This window comes from Lepidothrix coronata, unplaced genomic scaffold, assembly GCF_001604755.1.
Source record: "Lepidothrix coronata isolate B3197 unplaced genomic scaffold, Lepidothrix_coronata-1.0 Scaffold176, whole genome shotgun sequence".
Lineage (NCBI taxonomy): Eukaryota > Metazoa > Chordata > Aves > Passeriformes > Pipridae > Lepidothrix > Lepidothrix coronata.
In genome coordinates this window covers 434162-457544 of record NW_016690356.1, presented here as the reverse complement: position 1 = coordinate 457544, position 23383 = coordinate 434162, and the positions used below count along the sequence as shown (strand labels likewise).

Below are 23383 nucleotides of genomic sequence, written 5' to 3'. Positions count from 1 at the left end.
AGTATACACATGCATTGCAATAATGTCTTTAGTGAGTTTTTTTAACAGGTGCAAAATCAGTAGAACTGAATTTGTACAGGGGAAGGTTGAAGTGTAGTTTTACATTCGAATTGATCCTTCAATATAGTAAATTTTTATAAAAGCACTGTCAGAAAGGTGCCAAATTCCAGCTTTTGCAATTTACAGTGTTTGTTATCAGGCTCCTGGTTGGGTTTCTGAGGATCTCATCGTGTCTGGAGAGTTGTCCCAGGGAACAGAAAGGTTGAGGCAAATAATTAGTTGTGTATTTCAAGGAAAAAAATGTTTTTATTGCAATTCAAGACTTGTTTTTTTCCCAAATATGTGTATTTTTATTTAGTTAAAAGGTGAGTAAATGGTGCTCTGCCAAACAACCTGCTGGTAGAGCTGTCACTCAATTAGTATCACTGATGCTGATTCCAGAATAAATCATAAACTTTTCCAGCCACACTTCAAGCTGACAGTTTTCTGTTGGGTTGTTTCCATTCACCTCCAACTTTGGCTTTGGTTATGTGCTGTTCTGGAGACCCTTTTCCTATCAGTAGCTGTGACCTGACCCTCTTGAGCTATATTATATCATTCCATTTTGACACCTTTTATCAAACTTTAATGAAATGACCCAGGCAAACAAATTGTCATTAAACTTTCCATCACTTTGTCCCTTGGTATCGTCTTTTATAAATTGGACAGCAAATGTTGTATTGATCTTCTCGTTCTTGCAGCTGAACTTGAAATGACCCAGACTGCTTGTTGTTTATGGCCTAGAGTTGCTTTTCCTTGACATTTCCATCCCCAGCATGACATCTCTTTTGTTTTTCTTTCTTTCTTGTGGAGATGAATGAACAAGACATACGGTATCGAGACATCCTCGGTCACGGCAATGGAGGCACAGTCTACAAGTGAGTGGGGATTTCACTTAAAACCTTTTAAAAAAACCCGAGATTTAACAGCTCTTTTTTTTTTATTTTTACCCCTCGTGCTCGTGTCGAGGTGCAGGTGGGCTGTTGCTCCTCTGCAGGGAAGATGATAAAATAAATCCTTAATCTGAACTCTGGAAGGATCCTCTTCTATATTTACAAGGTGTCTGCTCTTGGGTGCTGGGAGGGCTGGTGCATTTTTATTATCTTTTTAATGCTTAGCTTTGAATCCCCCCCTGGGTAACAAGTTAATGGCTCGCGAGTGGAACTTGGAATGTCCTGAATTGCCTCCAGGATTTCCAGTGCCATTATTTCTGCTGGCTCACCACGCCCTTACTGGGAATGGCACCAGTGGGATGTGGTGACACCAGTTCAGAATTCCTCACCCCCCCTCCTGCTGTTGCAGAGACTTCCCTCCCTCCTGAGCAGCTTCACACGCAGGCTGATGAATATATGAAATGATAAACTCTCCCAAATTTCGGTAGTGGAGCTTTAATACCCTGCAGCCAGTATTAATTTGAATATTGTAAAGATTATAATAACACAGATATAGTTTTCTCGACAGGAAAGTCTTTCTCATGCATAGTGCAAAGTTTAAACTACATAATGTAATATCTGGTACTTAATAGTCTGCAGTGGGGTATGAAAAATATTCCACTGGGAATTAAGAAATCCATACTTTATAAGAAAGCCCTGAGGGAGTAATAAAGGTTTCCTCCAGAGAGCTATTTACCATATACAGTAACCCAGCATCCCATTAGGGTTTTGTTTATACCTTAGACATTTTAACTTTCAGATGAACATTTTTTTTTCCCCCCCTAAAATGTTTTAAAAGTTACAGTGCATTTAGTTTAGTTTCTAATTGGCTGCCGACGTTGCAGAAGGTTTAATGGAAATGAACTTCCAAAAGCTTAAAGGAACAAATCCAGCCTTGGAGTGGACTCTGAAAATCAGGTTAGAATCGTGGGTGGAACATGGTTCAGAAACCTCATGGCAAGTTGTCTGGGAGAAAGATATTCCTAGACCAAGAAACTTGAGGAATTGGTATTATTTTCTTACTTTATGATAGATATGAGAGAGAATGTTGAGCTTTAATGCTCAGTCTTGGTGTTTTCTGAGTTAGAGAAGGTTCCTTCCCTTCCCTGTGCTCTGGGAGTGGGTGCAGGTGGGAGAAGCATCACAAAGGAGAGGACCACGTGCTCTGGTCCTTGTGGAAAGCACTTGAGGCATAGTTAGGACAGGGAATATCCCACCCACCAAGAGGGAGAACCCACGTATGTCCCTGTGTCCAGTTCTGGGTGATTTTCTTTGGGAAGCAGCTGAAATAAGGAAGTAACAACGTGAAATCATGACCAGCATAAGAATGGTCCCACCAAAAGTGTCTTCATCCTAAAAAGTCTAAAGAATGTAAACCGAGGTAAGGGAATGTGTTCTTCTTTCCCTTCCTTCCTCTTTTTGCACTGAGAGTCTGATGAACTTCTTGCCTGTCTGTCAGCTTGGAAGGAGCAGCTCATTCCGTGTCTGTTGGGAGTGTTGGTGTGTAGGATGAGACACAGCTTTTGGGAGCAGAAGTGGTGGAAAAACATCTCATTCTTTCATAACGTTGCCACATGCACAGTATGTATTTCACATTTCTTAAAATTCATCCGAGAAATCCGGATAAAATGTGGTATAAAGCCGCATTTTTCACTTTTTTGACGTAATTTTGTATTTCGAAGGTAGTGTGCTTTGATCACCTTTGTTAAGTGGGTGACTGGCATTTGCCTGCAGTCTGGGAAAGTAAAAAAGAAAAGACCTGAGGCCCCTTCTGGATCAGGGAACTATTTCTGCCTTTCTTTTTCTTTTTTATCCCGTTCATGTTTTAAATCAACACTTGCAGTGACTTCATAGCTTGTCCTCCTGTATAGGTGTCATTCCACCCTGCTCCAGGGAACTGTTTGTGTGTGTGGATGTTTTACACGTTATCCCAGAATCCTGGAGTGGTTTGGGGTTGGAAAGGGCCTTAAAACTCATCCAGTCCCACCCCCTGCCATGGGCTGAGACACCTTCCACTAGCCCAGGTTGCTCCAAGCCCCGTCCAGCCTGCCCTTGGACACTTCCAGGGATCCAGGGACAGCCACAGCTTCTCTGGGCAACCTGTGCCAGGGCCCCACCACCCTCCCAGAGAACAATTCCCTCCCAGTCTCCCATCTAACCCTGCTCTCTGGCAGTGGGAAGCCATTCCCTGTGTCCTGTCCCTCCATCCCTTGTCCCCAGTCCCTCTCCAGCTCTCCTGGAGCCCCTTTAGGCCCTGCAAGGGGCTCTCAGCTCTCCCTGGATCCTTCTCTTCTCCAGGTGAACATTCCCAGCTCTCCCAGCCTCTCCCAGAGCTGAGGGGCTCCAGCCCTGTGGCAGAACTTCCACCTTGGAGCAATCCCCCCTTCCTGAAGGGAAGATCATCTGCACCAACCCAAGCCAATAAGGACTTGCAGAGTGGAATCCTTACAGGTAGCAGGATTGCACTAGTCATACCTAGCAGCCCCCATATATTTTATTCCAGTAAATCAATGAACATTTGTCAAGGAAAATTAATTGCAGAGGTTTGGCTGCGTTTCCCCCCTCGTGCTGGTGGAGAGAAGAGCCCGTGTGGGTTATTGATCTGCAGCTAAAGAACGAGCCTGTCTGCACCATCTCCTCTCTTCCAGCTCCCTCCCTTCCCAGCTCTTCATCCTCACCCAGCTCCATTATGGCAATGATATATTCCCGGCGTTCGGCAAACGAGGCAGGGAAAATTCTCAGCCTCCCTTTGCCACGTGAATTAACTTACTATTGAAATAGTTTTTATTGAGATGGAAGTATTGATCACTTCTCATCCCACCCCTGGCTCCAGGAGGGGAGGTGGGTTCGTTCTCCTCGCCAGACGTTATGTTTAGTTAGAAAATGGATTTCATTTATTTGGGTTCTTTACAGCTGCAACTGGTTTATTGCTTGGAGAAGAGGTATCTTAGCTTTATTTTTATGACAGTATAATTATACTTTAGAAATACACTTGATTACTGTGTGTAGCAAAATTGTTCCAGTATATTGGCTTGGCCAATATTGCTATACAAACAACTTTTCAGTCAATTGAGTCTGGTAAAAAATCAATACTTTATAGCAATATTTCTAGGGAGAACTTGCTGAATCTAAATGTTTTTCCTGTTCTAAAAAGAAGGGATTTTATAGTTGTTTGACATCCTATTTTGCCCCTACCTTTTGCTGTGCTATTTTCTTAATTAAGGGACGATAAAAATCCTGAAGTTGGATATGGCAAAGCCAGTTAATTATCCTTGCTTTTTGATTGGTTGCATGTTCCAAAATATGTGAGAAAATATAAAACACCCCCAAACTGTATGTTAAATGACTTGGTTTGCAGTGGGATGCACACACTGGCAGCCAGGGTCAGGAGTAGCTACTTTAATTATTTAGACCTAAAATCGTGCATATTTTGAACTTAAATATCACAAAGTAGAGGTATTTGTCTCTGGCAAAATATTACTCTGTCGAATCTCTCACATGGTGTATCAAAACACTGTTTCCTTCCTTTAAAATGGAATATTTTTCTCTTATTTCATGTTTTCTAGTTTTTGCTGTGCAATTGTAGCTCGGGAGAAGTGGGATGTTCCAGGAACTCTGTTTAATCCCTTCTGTGTGCCTGGGATTTATTTTAAATGGGAGCTGTGGACAGTTTGGAATTCTTTTTGGGTTCTGTTGGAGGAGCCTCCAGCAGCAGGAGAATGTAACACTCTGTACACAGAGATAACCATAAAGCCCCAATGATGCCCTAATTAATTTGTGAGTTACCAGGATCTAGGAGAGAGGGAAGAAAAGGAGGAATGGCTTCCCATCTTCCAAAATGCAGTTTAACCAGAAGGCTTCACTTTGAGTTGAGTAATTTGGAGAGAAGTGGCTGTTGATGATGTACCACCCTAAGAATTGCATGGCTGGGGAAAACGGGGAGAAATGTGGAAAACTTAATTTGTTGGAGCCATTTACTTGAGCAATTGTGCAGTTTGGGTGAGTGGTGTATTCCAGCATCTGCCTGTTCCTTCATTCCCTATCCCAGGCCACCTCAGGGTGCCCCATTAGCACATGGAATGTCGGTGCTGTGTCTTGCACAGGCTGCAAACTGTGCCTTGGGAGGGGATCGTGGGTGCTCTGCCGTGGGCAGGGACAGGCACTGTCAGTTCTGGAGCCTGGAGGCTCCAGAGGAGGTTCAGCTGTGTTTGATGGGAAGGGAGATGGAGGGGATGGAGCTCCCTCCTCCTGGTTTATCCCATGGATTCCTGCGCAGGACAGTGGTGCTGGCAGGAAGGAGCTCTGTAGATCCAGGTTGTTCTTTAAAAGCAGTGACTATAATGCACCTCTGATGTTGTGGGAAGCCAGTCTGAGTCTCAGTGGGGCTGTTCCTCTCCTCTGTTCTTTCATTTCTGGTTTTCCATATGGATATCGTGGAGTCCTGGAATGGTTTGGGTTGGAAGGGACCTTAAAGACCATCCAGTTTCACCCCCTGCCATGGGCAGGGACACCTTCCCCCAGCCCAGGTTGCTCCAACCTGCCTGGAACATTTCCAGGGATCCAGGGGCAGCCACAGCTTCTCTGGGCAACCTGTGCCAGGGCCTCCCCACCCTCCCAGAAAACAATTCCTTCCCAATATCCCATCTGTCCCTGCCCTCTGGCAGTGGGGAGCCATTCCCTGTGTCCTGTCCCTCCATCCCTTGTCCCCAGTCCCTCTCCAGCTCTCCTGGAGCCCCTTTAGGCCCTGGAAGGGGCTCTCAGGTCTCCCTGGAGCCTTCTCCAAACTATGTGGAACACAAGAACAATCATTTGCCCCTGTTTAAAATACTTGGATTCCCAGATTATTTTGGCCCTTTTGCAGAGTAGGTTGGGTGATCCCCTGCACGTGGCAGAGGGTAACTGCAGGCAGGGAAATCCCACTGCAGAGCAGGGACAGAATCAGGATCAGAGCCCATCCCTCCAGGTTCCCAGAGCTGACCCACATGGCTTCACCAGTGGGTGATTTCCAGGGGAGGTTTTCCCTGGAACAACCTTTTATCCACGGTGCTTGACCCAGCAGGAAGGAAGCAGAGGCAGGTTCAGTGTTTGTTTGGTGTTAAAACACATCTTGGGCCTTTTGAAGTGTAAAAATTGTACCTCCCTGAATTCTTGTGCTGCAGTGGTGGAGGCACTTCCCTTTATTTCCTTTCCCAGACCGCATCCATTTGCTGTTTCTCTTGCTCTGTTTTATTTTTAGTCCCACTAAAAAGCACTGGAACAGTAATAACTGATCAAGTTAGAAATCCCCCACCAGGTTCCACCTCTTCCCACTGTGGTTTAAACAAGACTGACCAGTGGCTGCTGGTCACTCGTTCCCTTTGACCCCAACCATTGCTCTCCTGCCTCATAAAATCTGTTATGCACAAAAGTGCATAAAATGAAGATAAAGTACCTCCTTCAAGTCTGACAAAACCCATTCCTCTGCAGAATGGGAGCTGCAGTGAAAGTAAATAAATGAATGGACAGCAATCACAGCCTAGTTGATGAAACTGTTCAATTAAAGCACAGGCATTTACATGGTGTAATTTCCCTAAATTGCCAATGAGCCCCTTTAGACACAACCAGTGTTCAAATTGATTTCAGCATTGATTTTGGCTGAAGCTGATAAATTTCTGCTTGTTAGTTAAAGTAATTTTGCAGAAGACTTTGTAGTGTGGTATTGAAGTGTTCATTTAGCTGATGGTTAAAAGAGGAGTTATTTACAGAGGGTTCTACTGTTGGGCTGAGATGGGACAATTCCCCGGTCATCTTTTTACTTTTAATTTTTAAGCTTCAGTATCCAATCAATACGTTATTGAAACGGATTAAAATGTATCCAGCCAGCTGCCTATGGCTGTTTAATTAGAAACTGGATGATTCTTAAATTAAAGTTGGTTGGGTTGGGTTGTGTTGTGTGCCCACAGCTCGGAAGATTAAATGAACAGCAACCCTGGAAATGGGAGTTTGATCCCAGTGAGGGGCTGTGGGTGAGCTTAGAATCATGGAATTGTTCAGGTTGGAAAAGATCTTTAAGGTCAAAGGATCAGACAATGGTTTGGGTTGGAAGGGAACTGAAAGCTCATCTCATTCCATGGGCAGGGACACCTCCCACTAGCCCAAGTTGCTCCAAGCCCTGTCCACCCTGGCCTTGGACACTTCCAGGGATCCAGGGGCAGCCACAGCTTCTCTGGGCAACCTGTGCCAGGTCCTCCCCACCTTCCCAGCCAAGAATTCCTTCCCAATATCCCATCTAACCCTGCCCTCTGGCAGTGGGAAGCCATTCCCTGTGTCCTGTCCCTCCATCCCTTGTCCCCAGTCCCTCTCCAGCTCTCCTGGAGCCCCTTTAGGCCCTGGAAGGGGCTCTCAGGTCTCCCTGGAGCCTTCTCTAGGATGAACAACCCCTCATATTGGCATCTAAATTGCTGTCACCATGGAATGTGGGGAACTTTTTGGCTCACTCTATTGCTTCAAATTTCTTCCTGGAGTTGGGATGGATTTACTCCGGATCTGCTCGTGTTGGATAACTCCTGGCTGTGTCAGGGAGCTCTGTGGCTGCTCTGCTGTCCTTTGTCCTTGCAGTCAGTTGGAAGCAGCTGAAATCCATTCCCTGCAGCTGATGTGAGGTGGTCCCCTGGTCCTGGCTGTCCTGCTGTTGGTGGCACCACCTGGAGCAGTCAGGGCTGAGCTGCCTCACCTTTGTTCCTGCCTGTTCAGGTCTCTTTAAGGAACAGGGAATGAATTGCAGTGAGATGAGTACAAGGAGAAAGGCTTGTAATCCAGGTTTCAAAGGTTAACCCTGAATGTTTGGCTGCAGGAGCCAAGGAAGACTCGTTTAAGAGGAAACAGATGGAAATAGTAGCAGGTTAGAGCATAAAGAGGTGAGGGATCACTGCTGGGCTCGGGCTTGAATTCCAGCACCGCCTCATTCCCCGAGAGCTGGGTTAAGTGAGACATGTTGCTGCTCAACATTCTCTTTCTGCAGCCTCTAGTGCCAATTTTACCCTTTCTAAAAAGTTTAAAATTTAGAGACAAGTATTTGCTGGTTGTTTTCTACTTCAGCACCAAATCATTTTGCAATCAGTGCTCAAGCATCTGCGGTGGGGTTTCAGATGGAGGGGGAGGTTGGCATAGATTGTGCTCTGAACCAGCACAGCCCCCATAAAAGCCCCTTTTTACAACTGCTGTGCACTCTGGATTTCCTGGTTTAACAGCCAGAGAGTCAGGCTAATGTGTTTGCTATTGCAGGAGGCAACAACTGGCAAAGTGGTTATTTCCTAGAAACAATTTGAATCCGTGTCTTTAGATGGCCACGGGAGCACACGACACTTCTGGCGTTAGAACCCGACCAGGAGCACGACAGACAGTGGCAATAGTGGGGGGAAAAGGGAAAAATGACCAGTAAAGCAAATGTGGGGGTGATTTCATTTGTGTCTGGGTTGCAGCTGGTGGCTGGCATGCCGTGCTGCAGGGAGGGCTCTCGCAGTCCTGTTGCTCTTGCACGACACCGACACAACATTTTGCTCTCAGTTATTTCTCAGAGGGCAGGAAAAATGTCCAGTTTGCCTCAGTCTGTGCCCTCACGCCTGAAGGGGCTGCTTTGCTGCAAGCACAGCTCTTTCTGTTTGCTTTTGAGCTCAGATAAGAAGCTTAAAGCTTCTGTTTTTCTGTTAGGAAATGCTCTGCCTTGGTCCCAGAGTGTTTGTGTTGTTCCGTGGCTGAGTGAGGAGGATGTCTGGAGGCTTTACAGTTACTCGGTGCAGTTCTGTGAGTAGCTGATACAAACATGAGGAAATGGGACAGTCTTTACCATCTTTTTGGAGTGAAATGGTGTCCTGCTGTTTGTTACAAAGGTGTGCAATGAGTACACACCGAGGTGTGGAGCAGAAGGAAACACAGTAGAGAAAATCAAAATATTCACTTCTCTTTTTACTTCGCGGCCTGAGTTTGCCACCTTTGGAGGTTCAGATGGACATGAGGAGAGTAAGATGCTGCAGCACTGGAACAGGGCATGGGAGAGGCAGGGAATGTCCATCCTGGGGCTGTCAGCACAGAGCTGGACAAAGCTGTGGCTGAGCTCATCCACTCCCGCGGTCCCTGTTCAGGAGGGTCCCTGTTCGATTGGATGGTGAGGAACCATCATTTCATCTGCTAAAGCATCACCAAGAGCTTCTGTGAGCCAGCAGAGCTACAGCAGCTCTGGGTTTGTGGCATTCACAGAATGCTGGAATGACTTGTGTGGGAAGGGAACTTTAAAGTCCATCTCATTCCATGGGCAGGGACACCTTCCACTATCCCAGGTTGCTCCAAGCCCTGTCCAACCTGGCCTTGGACACTTCCAGGGATCCAGGGGCAGCCACAGCTTCTCTGGGCAACCTGTGCCAGGGCCTCCCCACCCTCCCAGCCAAGAGTTCCTTCCCAATCTCCCATCTCTCCCTGCCCTCTGGCAGTGGGAAGCCATCCCCTGTGTCCTGTCACTCCATACCCTTTTCCAGAATCCCTCCTGACATCAGCCATGAGTTTCCTGGTCCCTGGGCTGGAGGGGGACGTTTCATCCCTGCTGCCTTCGTGCTGTCAGTCCATCATTTTGTCATATTTGCTGAGGTTGGTTATATTTCTAGGAAGGGAAGGGACTGACTCATTGGCATAGCACACAGGTCATGGCTTCCCCTTGAATCATTTAGTCTTGCCAAGGAATATCTTATTGATTAGAAATTGTTTCCGTGGCTATTGGGGGGAAAAAAATAGAAGGATATATCCTGGTGGCTGGAGTGAGCAGATGGGAAGCAGGATCCTGCTCCAGGCTCCTCCAGTGCTTTTCTGCATCAGCATGAGAGAATAATTTTCATGAATTTTGCTCTCTAGGTAGAGATTACATTTATTTTGAGTTTTAATAGAACAGTAAACTCAGTTTGTAGTAAAAAGTTATTGTGTATGATGGGAAAAGCTGTTGGAGGAACTCAGGGATCTTTGCCTGCTCTGTGCTTGGGATGTGACCGTTGTTAAGTCACTGAACTGTGGGCAAATGCTCTGCAGCTAAAAATTGGGAAACAACTAGAAAATTGCTGTTCCTCTTCAGTGTGTTGAACCTGAAGTCAGTTCTTTGCTTGCCCTGGAAGGAATGATCCCACAGTAACAGCATCCTGGGCTTTGGGTAAAATTCCTCCCAGGGAGGGTACAGAATTGTTGAAAGAGGGAGAAATGTGTTTAGCATTAGATATTAGGATGGGTTGGGGTTGAGGTTTGAGCCAAAGCATCTGACATTTCTCCTTGGTTTTCCTTACCTCAGGAGGAAAACAACGTGCCTTTCAATTCCCTTTTTCTTCCCTCTCTTTTTAAAAACAGAAGCCAGCTGCTTCTGATGCTTTCAGGTCTTAATTTGCTTTCCTGGAGAAACACATCTTATGTGAGGGGTGAGGGGAGAGATGCTGAGGAGTTGGCAGTTCCCCCAAAGCCCTATTCTAGTTTTCCCTGCTATTGATTTTGATTTTCTGGGACACAAGGGATGCACGTTCCATACTCTGTAGTCCATCACAAGTTTATCTGGCTTAGCTGGAGGGCTTTGTTCAAGCAGGGCTTGCTCACACACTGTATTTCTTATTTATTCCCCAAAATAACCCAGTTTTTGGCCATACCACCTCTGAGGGACACTCTGCACTTTCAGAGGGGGGAAGACAAAGTTCTTGGCTCCTGTGTGTCCCTTCAGGGCTCTAAATGTCAAGATTAATAGTCAAGGTTAATAAAATATCTGCCACAACTGTGCCAGCCTTGCTTAGAAGCTGCTCCTTGTCATGGAGGTGGGGGCTTGGAATCATCAACTCCAGTGGGAATGGGGAGGAAGGGATTTCAATTTCTGCTCCTCAGTGGGAATGTTTCAGCCTGGCCTGGCCTCTCAGAGCATTAAAACAACCTCTGTGTGTTCACTGGGAGAACTTCCCACAGGGAGATGCTTCCTGGAATGTTCCAGGCCAGGTTGGATGGGACTTGGAGCAACCTGGACTAGTGAAAGGTGTCCCTGCCTGTGGCAGGCGATGGGATGGGATGAGCTTTAAGGTTCTTTCCCACCCAGACCGTTCCAGGATTCCCTGTTGGCTGCTGCCTCCATCTCCTGGGCCAGGAGGGGGGAGGAAAACCCCCCTAAAACTCAACTTTTCCCTATTTTCTGGCTTTTTTTCTCCTCTCTTTCCCTCTTTTTTTTTTTTTTGAAACTCATCCACTGCTCTCTACCACACTGCCTCTGCTGGTGGAATGTGTTTGTTTTCCTGAGGAGGTTTGAAAGTTGCTGCTTTCTTTCCTCCATTCTCCCTGAAAATTTCTTCCTTCTTTTATGAAACCTGTAAAAAATTTTGTGGGGGGAGTTACTGGTCTGAGTTATTAAAACTTGGTTTTAATTAAACAACAGTTCCTGTTAGCTTTGAAGCTCTCACTGCTGATCAGTTAAAGATATATATTTATATCTCTATCTCTGTCTTTATATCTATATGTGGATTTTATCTATAACTTTTTGCACTATCCACTCTTTTTAGAGATGCCCTTTTTGCAGTCAGACTTTGGTGAATTTGAAAAGAATTCATTGTCTTGTAAGGTCGGGATCCCAAAAGGGATCCCTGAGCTTTGCCCTTTTTTTAATGGCTTTAATCATTATCCTAAGCCTCAAAAATGCTGTGCCTACAATAGCTAAGAACTGCCTCTTTTTAAATAAAATAGAAATTTAAAAAATAGTTCAGTGCAGAGTATTGGAGTTACAGTTTCTTCATGTGCAGAAATTTGGCACCAACTGAATTTCCTGTTGCTGTCGTGTTTATTTTTCTACTATTTTAATAAATACAGGGTCATTTTTTTAAAATGTATATTTAAATAATTTTTATTATCGGAGGAAATTGTCGTAGTGATTATTGATCTCATAAAATTTCTATAAATCTGCATTTAAAATAATAAACCATCAAATTTCTGATAGATACAATCCCCCAACTAACCCGAGTGGGATTGGGATCAGGCTCTGCATAAGAATATATTCCTTTATTTGTCCCAAGGTTTGTTTGGAGCTTCCTCTCTGGAGAGTAAAATGAACGCTCCATGCCATGGTGTTTGTATAATTCCTGCAAAACTGAAGTGGCTTTTCTACATTTTTAATATTTGGCACTGGTATCAAGTGTTCAAAATTGCTTTTTAATCCTCTGATTGCAGAATTTGGCTCTCTCTGATGCGTCTCCGATTTCTCCTTAACAGCAAATGATTTATAGCCACCCCTTCTCAATCATCTCTTACAGCTTTTTACTGTAATAGATGAGATTTTTAAGCAAACCAAAACCCAACCCCGACAAACAAAAGAGCAGGAGAATGAATTTGTTTCCTCAGAGCTGTTTTTTTTTTCCGAGGGATAAAATTTTGCAAACACCCAAACGATGTTTTCCTTGAATGTTTCTCATTTCCGTGCATTTCATTTCTGCTCTTTATGTTTGTTTTTAAGCAGCTCCGCAGCTATTTAGCAACTGTTTTCTCTCCTCTTTAACATCCACTTGTCTTCACTGAAACTCATCCCCAGCAAGAGTTGTTATTGTAGTTGTTTTTTAGGCATTTTCCTGCCCCTCCTGGAAGATTTTTAAGTGTGTTCACTGAAATGTTCCAAGTTTCTGAGGAACCTTTTTTGAATTTTGCCTTTTTTCTTCTTATTATTCTACAGTGATGAGTTTGTTCACTTGCTTTTTTGGAGGTGGCACCGAAATCTGGGAGAGCTGACCCTTGAGATGAGACTTTTAGAATGAAATATTGGTTTAATCTCCTCATAGACATTCATAAATTTGCTAATGGGTGTGGTATGCAGCAAAATGTTGGTTTTCTCCATGCTGTGCACGTTATTCCATGGGATTTTTTTTTTTTTTAGTGCATCCTTCAAAAGCTGCATGAAAGGCACTAAATCTTTAGGCTTTGGCTGTCACCACAATGGATCAACTGTAACCAAAATGATCCATTCCAACTTCCAGTTCTACCTAATATCCAACAAAACCCCCTTTTCCCTCCCCGCTGGGTGGAACAGGTAATTACTGTAGCAACCAGAGCCTAATTTGAAGGGTTAGTTGTTAATTAAAACACTGCAGAGGTGTAGGGTTGTCTTTTGGTGTAACCAAAGCTCCCATTCAAAGTTCATTAATCACTTTGCAGTTATTGTGCTGGGGAAGGTCAGGACAGTCAAGCTGCCTGGAGTAAACAAATTCCTGGCCTTGCAGAGCCACCCATGGGCCCGGTGTCCCTTTGTGCTCCAATTCCCAGCCATAATTAAATGTTAAATTGGTGCTGTCAGTGCTCTGTAAACCAAACCAGGGGCCTGCCCTCTGCTGGAAACTCAACCCAAACTTCCACGGATGAATTAGCGTGCATCATAATTAAATCATCGACTCTTCCCTTTTAATTCACTTGGAAACAGGAGATCTCTTCCCATGGAAAAAGGCTCAGCTTTCCTGACAGCCTAATTAAGTTGCCAGCCTGGCCTGGGTGGGCCCTGCTCAGCCAACAGACGTGGAGCATCTCCTCTCAGCCTGGTCCTGCTCTCCTCAGTCCTGCTCCTCTCAAGCCCACAGTGTTTTGCCACTCTTGATTCATCCCTAGTTACAGCAAGTTCATGGATTCATGGATTATTCATCCGGCTCCTGCTCTGTCAGAGCTCCCACAGATGATCCTCCTTCCTGGGCTGATGTTAAATCACATTGATTATTTTTTGTTGTTGTTGTTGTTCCTAAAAGCTGATGATGCCACATAAATGTTCTTCCAGGAGTTATTCAATTAAGGTGAAGTTTTTAGAAACTTCTGAGCTATTAACAGGAATTATAGAAGAGCTCAGGGTTATAAATAAGATTAAACAACAACTTCGCCCTGTCTGGGTGTGATTTTTTGCATGAAAAAACCCAACCATTAAAGCTTTTCTTCTTCAGTAATAATTGCTAGAGGTAGAGAGTGGTAAAATATTATAATTCTTTAAAGTTAGTGCCACATATATGACATTATTGAGTGTGGTGCCATAAATCAGTGTGAGACAGTAAAACTAGTGAAGAGGAAAACCTTTAATGGTTTTGTTTTTATGCAAAATTACATTGGATTTTGAATAGGTTGTGTTTTTTTTCACCTGCCTTTATTTTCTTACATCTTCATGGGTAGGAGTAGGCAGGTCATTGTTAAATAGCCAGTTATAAATGTTTGTCCACAGGAAATGAAGAAAAACTGCTGTTGAAATACTCTGCAAAATTATTTTGGGTACATGTGAACATGAACAATAATTCTTTCTAACTTTATATGCCAATACTGATCTTAAATAGCAACACAGGAATTTAATTTTGCTGATATTTTCTGGGGGTCTTAGGTCATGATAAAGAATTGGTCATAACCTCTTTTAAATTCACTTTAATATTTATATCTGAGTGTCCCACTGTCTTCCCACTGAAAACACCCACAGGACTGGCACATTTGGGAGCTAAACCTTATTTTCCATGAAAATTCTGAATAGTGGTTGTTTCCTAATTGATTTCATTGAAAGGAAATGGGAAAGGGGATAAATTCAAGGCTGGACTCAAAGATTTAAGGTTGAACTTGATGATCTTGGAGGTCTTTTCTGACCTAAATGATCCTGTGATTCTGTTAAATTCCCATTTAAAGTTTGATATTCTTCTGTATCAAAATCTTCACTGTGTTTATTTTACATCAAACAGGCAGATACAAACCCTGATAAATATTTAATTGTAAATACATCCTTTTGGTCGCTTGTTTTCACCAGTTTTCCTTGAGAAATGCTGTCTAAAATTGGCTTCACATAAAACATCTGAGCTCCAAGTCATTTTTCTGTGAAATCAAGTTGCACAAATGCATAGAGGAAATTGTATGTGATCTAAAAATATTTCATTTTATTTAATTTTTATTTAATTTGTTGAATTATTTAAAATTAATTTCATTTTTCCCTCTCACGCAGGGCATACCATGTCCGTAGTGGAAAAATACTGGCAGTAAAGGTAAGAGATTCCAGTAATTTTCTTTCTTTCCAATCTTTCCTGACCTTGATTTCCTTCCCTTCCTTCTGATGGTTGGATCTCTGTTTGGTTAATGGCATTAAAATCCATGTTGTTTGTGCAGGAACCCCTCCATTTTAGTCATTGCAAATGAGCACAGATTCCCAAAAATCCAGGTTTTTTTCCCCCCAAGGAACAGCTCTTCCTGGATCTGGGCTTGGGTGAGGAAGCTGCTTTTCCCTGGTCTCTTCTCCAGTGCTTCCTCAAATGAGCTTTTCCAAGCTTGGGGATGCCCTGGGAACCTGCCTGGAGAGGAGGTGGAGCACCAGGAAATCCAGGGAATTCACACAGGCAGGAGGATCAGCGAGTTCACCCTTTGCAAGGTTAATTGAAATCACCTCCCTGTGGCAAAAAAAAACCCCTTTTTTCAGCAATTTCACCTCCTTTTTCCCTTCGAGTCCATGGGTTTGGTTATTCCTGGTGGATAATGAGCATCCTGGAGATTTGGGAAACTGGGTTTTCTTGTAGGTTCTGCTCATGCTGGGCCTGTCACTGTCAGTTATGTTTGATTTGGGGTGATTTCAAAGAGATATTAAATCAATATGTGTGTTATAAATAGACACGGTTTCAATATATAACACATTTATATAATATATATGTTATAAATATAACAAATAATATATAACTTACATATATACATGTGTTATAAATATATGTAGTTTAAAATAAGGTGCTCATGAGCTGGAGGGAAACCTGCTCTAATGGTGATTGTGTCAGGTTGCTATTGAAAAAATTACCCAAATCCTTCATATTTATTTGTTTGTTTGTTTGTTTGTATATTATATACCTTTCTATATAATATATATTTTCATATAATTTACATTATATACAGTTTATATTGTATATAATTATAATTACATGTAATTATATATCTATAATATATATAATTATAAATATTATATCTGTAATATATATCATTATATAAAGTATTTACTTAAATTACTTATGTCTTGGCTTAAGCAGCAGTAAAAGAGGATGATAATTCCAACATCTTGGAATGATCATCACAGTGGATCCAATGTTTTGACAGAGGATTCCCAGGATAGGAACATCACTGGGTGGGTCTGTTAAAGCAGAATTCTGCATTGTTGGGACTTGTTAAAAAGATAATATAAGGGTTTGATAGGAGAAGCTAAGATTCCAAAAACCTGTTGATTAAAATGCTTTCAGCAGGTGGATAATCTTACAAATAAAACAAACAGAATCCATCACATAACACCTCTGTTACGGGCCAAACTACGTATTTTACGTGGAGGATTTAATGGCTTTTTCAAAGGTAACTTTCTCCCAATTAAAGGGCAAAACCCAGGTGAAAAATATGAGGGTGCCCTGGCTCCTTTCCATCCCCCCACTGCTTTGAGCTCCCCCTGCTCTTAAGCTGGCATTTAAATGGACCATTTGATTAATCATTTGTGCACTGCCTGTAATACTCCCGAATTTCCTCGGAGTTGTACACACTGTAAAAGACAATTATGTCACCACAGATTAAAGGAGGGAATTAAAGCAGAATAGCAGCTTAATTTGACCTGTGATTTGGCTCTGGTTCCCTTCAGTGCAACGTGTGCCACTCCAGCAAATAGCTGAAGTCATCCCTGACAGCTCGTGATGAATTGCTGTATTTATACTGTATATTTTAATAGCCTCACGCTAATTTAAATTGAGCACAGAGTAAATTATCATTCAGTCACTTGGCTGCTTGTGTTTAACTCGACAGCTCGTCCTTATTTGTCCTGGAGGTGCAGTGGGGAGCAGAGGGAATGTGCTCAGGTGTCCCTCTGGGAGATTAACCCTTCTCACTGGGAGGTGGGGTTCACCTGCACTCTGAGCGTGCAAAGGGACTTCAAAATCGTGGTGTTTGGGCAAAAAGCTGATGGGGAAGGTGGAGGTTGAGGAGGGAGATGGAGCTTGGTGAGGGAGATGGAAGTTGAGGAGGAAGATGGAGATTGAAGAGGGAGATGGAGGTTGAGGAGGGAGATGGAGGTTGAGGAGGGAGATGGAGGTTGAGGAGGGAGATGGAGGTTGAGGGGGGAGATGGAGGTTGAGGAGGAAGATGGAGCTTGAGGAGGGAGATGGAGCTTGAGGAGGGAGGTGGAGCTTGAGGAGGGTTTCTGGGACTCTATGAACTTGCAGCCAAATCCTTCTTCACAGCTTCTTCCTTGGCTTTCAGGATGTTTTTGTGTTGTTTTTTATGCTTTAACACTGTTCCAGCCCATGCTCAGGTATCCTTAAAAGTTGCTTCACCCATACAAAATAGGCTTGGAAATTTGATACACAGGGAGACGATAAAAGCAGATTAAGGTGCTACATAGATAATTTTTCCTCTCTCTCTGCTGTAAATAACGTAATGTTCCTCCAGCCTTGACATCAGGTGGTGTCACAGCAGCCACACGTGTTCAGGTGGAAGAAAACAATTCTGTGCAACATAAAGGGAGACTCTGATCCCTCCTCATTTATTTTGGGATGACACATCCTTGCCATTCCTCTGGATGTGCCCTACCTATGGTGTCCTGACCACCTGGAAGTTGAGAAGCTCTGCTTTTCCAGGTTATCCTGCTTTTCCAGGTTATCCTCACTATTAGAATAGCGAGGATAATTGTAATTTTGTAATTAGAGTTAATGCAAATCAGCCCAGGAGCTTTCCTCGTGCCAGGGCCTGGCTGATGGGATGTCAGGGATATATTTGGTGCTGATCATGCTGAGCAGTCACTGCTGGGGTCAGGGAAGCCTTTGCCTTGAACAAGTCAGAGAAATTTCTCACTGGGAGTAGAATTTAGTGAGATAAAACTTGAATTTTTTACTATTGACGAGGTGAAATTCTGGTGATATTCCATGAACAAAACTAATGGGATCCCAACAAAATATTTTCAAGTTTTCCACGCTGGAAAAAATGTAAGTGAATATTGTTGGCAAATGATTATTGATCTGGACAAGTGTGTTAAAGGTTTCTTGGCAGCCCTGTATTACACTTACAATTTAGTTTAGTGACAGCTTTTAGAAATAACCCCAAAGCAAACTCTGCATAGAAGCAGGTTATTGGTTTTTCTTTCAGGCAGATTTTGGTGCTGCAAAATGTGTTTGGAAATGGGCTCCCCGAGTTCTGTGTTGTCAGCAGAATATTCAGCCTGTGATGTCTGTGCTGCTAATTCTGCCAATTGACTGAATTCTGCTTCCCTTTAGCTTAAAATATTAAACTGTGGAATATTGGGTGGGTGCAGCCTGAGCCTGGCTTAGTTCACTGGGAGCCCAGTTTGGTTTGTAAAGTGGGGCTTAATAACTGAGTGTGCAATGACTTGTTTGTTTAATTGGACTCTCAGTGCCTTGTTGAGAGAGTCTGTCCTGAAAATCCTGAAAACTTGTAACTCCAGGCAGCTCAGCCCACTTGGACTCCAGTGCTTGGTGTTTTAGCCCTGGTTAGCAGTTAAATGGATGAGAGAGAAGGGCAGGGATGAAGGAAACAGGAGATAAACTTGACAGTGAACAGCTGTTTTGAGCTCTGGCTGCTCCAGGTCAGGTTGTTTTCCGAGGGCTGGAGCCCCCCTGCTCTGGAGCCAGGCTGGGAGAGCTGGGGGGGTTCACCTGGAGAAGAGAAGGATCCAGGGAGACCTGAGAGCCCCTTGCAGGGCCTAAAGGGGCTCCAGGAGAGCTGGAGAGGGACTGGGGACAAGGGATGGAGGGACAGGACACAGGGAATGGCTTCCCACTGCCAGAGGGCAGGGATGGATGGGAGATTGGGAAGGGATTGTTGGCTGGGAGGGTGGGGAGGGGCTGTGATGGAATTCCCAGAGAAGCTGTGGCTGCCCCTGGATCCCTGGAAGTGTCCAAGGGCAGGCTGGAGCAACCTGGGCTAGTGGAAGGTGTCCCTGCCCATGGCAGGGGGTGGGATGGGATGAGCTTTAAAGTCCCTTCCCATCCAAACCATTCCAGGATTATCAGCCCCATCCTTTCATTTCCCTCCTTTGCTCCTTGCTCATTAAAATATTGTTTCCCCTATCCCTCTCTTTCCTTTTCTCACATCAGGAGAATTAATATGTGGATCTTCAGTTGATTATTTTGAATCATTCTTGTACTTTTTGTGTCAGCTCTGCTCATATCTCTGTGTTCTTGTGTTTTAGGTCATCCCCTTAGATATAACACTGGAACTCCAGAAGCAGATCATGTCAGAGTTAGAAATTCTTTATAAGGTATGTATAAGTTTTTATAATTTTCATTGTTCCTTCTTTAATTTTCTTGCAGCAAATTTTCAAAGAGAACTTCTCTCTCTTTTTTCTTTCTTTTCCCAGTGTGACTCATCGTATATCATAGGATTTTATGGTGCTTTTTTTGTAGAAAACAGGATTTCATTGTGTACAGAGTTCATGGATGGTGAGTTGTGTATTCAGTTTGCTTCTGATTGCTAAGAATTTAAATGGGAAAATTATATAAAGACGTGCTTTTGTCGAATGGAGTGGTATGACTTGAAAATGTGAAGTATTAATAACTTTGCAGGGAGTTAAAAAACCAGAACAGGGATTGGGATCGTGCTGAATTCTCCATGAAATGCTGCATTTTCCCCGTGTGTAACTTCCCTCACTTTTATTGAAAATGTAAATAGAAGAGAAATAAATGCTGCCTTAATTTGTGGGTTGATATTGGAGCCTTCCTTCCAATCTGTCCTCACTGGCAAAACAGCTGTTCCTCACTCCCAGGGTTTTGATAGCCAAAACAGATTTTCTTTTAAAGAAATCTATTAACCCAATGTCCTGTGTGTTTGCAGTGGAAATAGTCTCTTAATTGCAAGACAAGGAGTTATTTTCCAACACAGCTGTTTGCCAGCTCTGTGCTGACTTTCTTTCTGAGTCTTCTCCTGATTCCCTCCCCACTTGAATCCTCGGACCAAGAGCAACCCCACATCCCCACAGGCTGATCTTGCTGTTGTTGCAGAGGTGTAGCAGCACTTGGCTTGGAAATCTTGGGAATTCTTGGAGAAAAGGGCAGGGAAAATCCACTGATAACAGCAATTTATAATCCTTGCTGGCCTGTGTGAATGAGTTCTGAGAGCAGCTCGTGGCAGATGCTGTCCCTGCGTGTCTCGTGCTCGAGAAGCCTCTTCACAGCTTAAAACTCTTCCCATCACAAGCAAAAGTCTGTTCCTCTCCCCAGGGTTTTCTTAGGAGCCAGCATTTTATGCCCTATCCAGGTTTTTCACAAAGGCTCCTCACTTAAGCTGGGTGTAAAGGAGTAAAGATCTGACACGTGATTTCCTGCCACAAAGCCTTTCCCTCCCCAGGAAAAATTCCCAAAGCCAAATGAAACGTCACCGAACAGCTTCTTTCTTTCTGGATAAAGCCTTTTAGGGTTTCATGGTGCATTTTGTTTTCTCCCTGTTCAAATGGCCTGTTATCACTGTTATTTCTCCCTTTTCACCCTCACTGCCTCCAGCCCAGTGATTGCTGCACCCTCTTTCTAAGCCAGGAGTGTTTTCTCAGACCTTCTGTCTTTGAAAAAAGTATTTTATTCAAAAAATTCAAGCCCCCAAGTTAAATTCTTTGCTTGTTCTGCTGCTGGGTGACTATTTGCCCTTTCTCTGATCTTCCCTGCAGTTACACTCAGACTTACAAGGCTGTGTAAAGCAGTAGTTACACACAGTCAGGAAGCATCTGCTTGTGCCAAAACGAGCATCTGCCTGGAGTTTGTCCTTTCTTTCACTTCACAGAATATTCTGAGTTGGAAGGGACCCACAAGGATCCTTTAATTCAGATATCTGTTTAAACATTATGGACAGAACTGCTTGCAGGTCTGAATTCTTGCTTGAAAATATTTCAGCTTTTAGGGTCTGCATCCCTTATGGTGGTGCATAAATTCCTTGGAATTATCCTGGACATGACCTGCTCTGCCTCATGTTGTGCTCTCCTTCTGGCAGAAAGCCCCAGCAATCACTGAAAGGAAGAACAAAATGCAAATAAATGGACCTTGCCTTTTCTTTTCCCTCCCTCAGACCTTTAATTTTCATGCATGAGGATGCAGGTAAAGAGAAGGAAAAAAACACTTTCTCGTCCTGCAGATGAAGAGCTTTAACCTTGTTAAATTTTTAGCCCTTTTTGTCTGTCCTAGGCCAGTTTATATTTCCTGAAGCCATATCCCATGAGCCTGGGCCACATGACAGGGATTTACTTTATGGATGACAAGGATACAGGTGGATCTGAGTCTTTTGGGGAGGCCCACGTGGGTAAAAAGGACCATTTTGGTGCTTCCCTGGCACCTCCAAGCAGGAAAAAGCCAAGGAACTCCAGGTCTGCAAATATCAAAGCACTGAGTGGCCTGGATCACCCTCCCACCAATGGGTTTTAAAGAGCAGCAGAGATGTGAAATGAGGCTTTTTTTAGATTTTACCCTTTTATATTTGTGGTAAAGTTGATGCTCTAAATAAAGGTGGTGAAATGCCCTATTGCCTTTTATTTATGTTGTTGCCTCTTTTCCTTGGAAGTGCTGAACACCTGCTAAATTCCCCTGGAAAACAGGTTATCAGGCTGTCCCTGCATGTCTCTGCAGGGTTGGGAGCTGGCATCACTGGATTTGGAAAAGTTGTGCTCTGCAGGATTCTTTCTCTGTGGAAGAATGGCAGATTTCCCCATTTGTTTGCAAAAAAGTGCTTTCCTTATTTTTCCTTATTTTTTTCCAGCAGCACCACCTTTAGTGCCAGCTCCAAGAGCCAGGCTTAGCAGTTTGGGGAGGTGAAAATAGAACTTTTTGGGGGGGTAAAACGTAAGGATGTGGTGTAAGGATGAAGAGGAACCAGCAGCCTTGTGTTTGGCTTTTGTAGAGAGCAGTGGGTGTCTGTGATTCTCTTATTTCCACTCAAAACCCCTTAGATTTCTGTTTAAACTGGGCTTTTTTATAATCCACAGGCCACGAGGGCAATACAAGGTGAAAAGTTAAATTTAGGGAATGAATGGTAGTTTGAACAACCTGGAATCAGAGCAACAATAGTGAAGACAAACAAACAGACCATTTCTGACAGCAGAGATGAGGAGCAAAACCAACCAGCACCACAAACCCCAGTAATTAGAATGAGAATTATTCTTATTTATACCATAATAAAGGCTGAAGGCTGGAATAAGGACCTCGTGACTGCCTTGAATTGCAGCATTTTGGGACAAACAGGGTTTATTTTTAAAATCTGAACCATGTCCATGTATTTTTCTTTTTTTTCCATTCAGCTTGGAGGTTTTTAATTCTCAATTTTAAGTTTGCTTTCTTGCCCAAGAGTTTGTGTTTTACCCCAGGGACGTTTTGAACACTGGTTTGATCACCAGTCTCCTTTGCAGAAGAGAAGGGAGACAATGCTTCCCAATTTTTTGGGAATGTCTCCATGAATGTGTGATGCTGGAAGGACAAATTATCCCAGATATCAGGTTGTGTCCCATATTGGAATTTACTGGAGTTTAACTTGCTTGCCTTGAAGGTTCTTTCATTTTCAGACATCAACCAAACCCTCACTGGTTTGATATCCAGAGAAAGCAGCTTTAATTATGTATATAATGATCATATTTGGTATCATGGAATGTTAGCAGCAGGTTCTAGGGACACAAGGCTTGGGATACTCTGGAATTTGAGGTCGACTCTTGCTTTTTGGGCTGATTTTGTTCTTCCCAAGGAGTTTCTCCCAGCCTGGTGGTTTGGAGTTGTCCAGTTTTGATATTCTGACCTGTGATGGGAGGTTTTCTAATATTTTTGAACTTGTGTTTTGAGTATTAAAGCTGCAAGCAAAAATCACCAGGGGAGGGGGAAGAGCCCCCAGTACTGTTTCATGTGTTTATTCAGAATTTGGGAGATTTTTGAGGTCACTTCTTTCTGACACAGTTATTGTTCTATCATTGATGGTGTTTTTTATTAATAACCAAGGCCTAGAAAACCCCTTGGGGCTTCAAATCTAGGGCAGTGTTTCATTCTGCATTACCTGAGCACGTGTTGTTTGTCCCTGCAGGGGGTTCTTTGGATGTTTATAGAAAAATTCCAGAGCACGTCCTGGGGAGAATAGCAGTGGCTGTAAGTACTTTTATTTCTTTTTACCTCTCAGTTCTTGGTTGTGCATTTAACTTATCCCTGATTTGAGTGCTCACCTGCCCCCCTTGGGACACTGAGGTCTCTCCAGGATCCGTGTCCTCGTGTCAAAGGGAAGGTCCTTCCTCTCTCCTGTGCAAAGGGACTTTAGGATTAAGGAAAAATTCCTTTTGAATGGCCAACACATGGCTTGCTGGAGGTTCATGAGGTAATTAGAGGGATGGAACACTTCTCCTGTGAGGAAAGCCTGGGAGAGCTGGGAATGTTCACCTGGAGAAGAGAAGGCTCCAGGGAGACCTGAGA

The 23383-nt window shown here is 43.5% G+C and overlaps 1 protein-coding gene across 3 annotated transcripts in view; it reads left to right on the top strand.

Annotated features, from left to right (window-relative positions):
- Positions 1–23383, top strand: part of MAP2K5 (mitogen-activated protein kinase kinase 5) — a 126008-nt gene that overhangs the window by 27018 nt on the left and 75607 nt on the right. For all 3 annotated transcript variants that reach the window (XM_017830326.1, XM_017830325.1, XM_017830327.1), the window contains 5 exons: positions 853–917; positions 14944–14983; positions 19153–19221; positions 19321–19402; positions 23004–23065. In XM_017830326.1, the coding sequence (XP_017685815.1) occupies positions 853–917; positions 14944–14983; positions 19153–19221; positions 19321–19402; positions 23004–23065 (318 nt within the window). The remainder of the gene's footprint in view (positions 1–852; positions 918–14943; positions 14984–19152; positions 19222–19320; positions 19403–23003; positions 23066–23383) is intronic.